At 58.7% G+C, this 994-nt stretch overlaps 1 protein-coding gene across 1 annotated transcript; it reads right to left on the reverse strand.

The window, feature by feature from the left end:
* Window positions 1–6: 6 nt before the first annotated feature.
* On the reverse strand, window positions 7–990 carry LOC104529801 (leucine-rich repeat transmembrane protein FLRT1-like; the record flags this gene model as incomplete). The annotated part of the gene is made up of 1 exon (XM_010174206.1): window positions 7–990. A coding segment is annotated over one exon (984 nt), but the record flags the coding sequence as incomplete, so codon positions are not given.
* Between the last annotated feature and the right edge of the window lie 4 nt (window positions 991–994).

Below are 994 nucleotides of genomic sequence, written 5' to 3' on the forward strand. Positions count from 1 at the left end.
CGTTGCCCCCGACTCCCCCCCCGGTGCCGCCATCTTCCCCCCGGTTCCTTCACAACCATCCATCTCCCCCCTCAACTCCCCAACCGCCAACCCCCGTAACCTCGCCGGCGCTTGACAAAACAACCCTTTGACCTCCAACCCTTGAGGTTCTCGTCTCCGTAACCAATCCCTCAACCAAGCCAAGTTACAACCACAGAACCAGGGGTTGTTCCTCAACCCCAAGTGACTCAAACTCCCTAAATCATCAAAAAGTCCTCGTGGCAACGTGGTTAAATTATTATCCGACAGATCCAACCTCTCCAACGCCTCCATCCTGGCCAAAGCTCCAACGGGGACGTGATTGATGGCGTTGGCCGCTAACGAGAGACGCCGTAAACGAGCTCGGGGTAAATTAGCCGGGGGGGCAGCTAAAGCGTTACGCCCCAAGGAGAGTTCACTCAAGTTCCCCAACCTACTGAAGGTATCATCAGCCATCCTTTGGTTGGCCAACAGGTTGCCATCAAGAACCAAGCGCCGGAGAGCCGATAACCCCTCGAAAGCGCGGAGGGGGATGGTGTGAATGCGGTTGTCATCCAACCGTAACTCCTCCAAGGCCGGGGGTAACCCGGGGGGGACACTACTCAGGTGGTTCCTGGACAAGAACAACAACCTCAAGCGCCGGTTATCGGCGAAAGCGTCTTCTTCGATCTCCGCCACCGACACCGAATTATCATCCAGGTGTAAACGTTCCAACAACGGCGCCCGCGCCAGCGCCCGGCGACACAACCGCCTCACGTTGTTGTCCTGCAGGTGAAGTTCCTTCAAGGTGGGGGGTAGATACGCCGGGAGCTGCTCCAGGACGTTGGCGTAGAGGTAAAGGACGCGCAGAGCCGGGAGCTGCGCCAACTGCGCCGCGATCCCCGCGTCACCGATCCGGTTGTTTTGGAGGAACAAGGTGGTGGCTTCGCTGGGGAGACCCTCGGGGACCTCGGTCAGACCCCGGTCGTTACAATAG

The sequence above is a fragment of the Antrostomus carolinensis genome, unplaced genomic scaffold (assembly GCF_000700745.2).
Source record: "Antrostomus carolinensis isolate BGI_N321 unplaced genomic scaffold, ASM70074v2 scaffold40618, whole genome shotgun sequence".
Taxonomy (NCBI): Eukaryota; Metazoa; Chordata; class Aves; order Caprimulgiformes; family Caprimulgidae; genus Antrostomus; species Antrostomus carolinensis.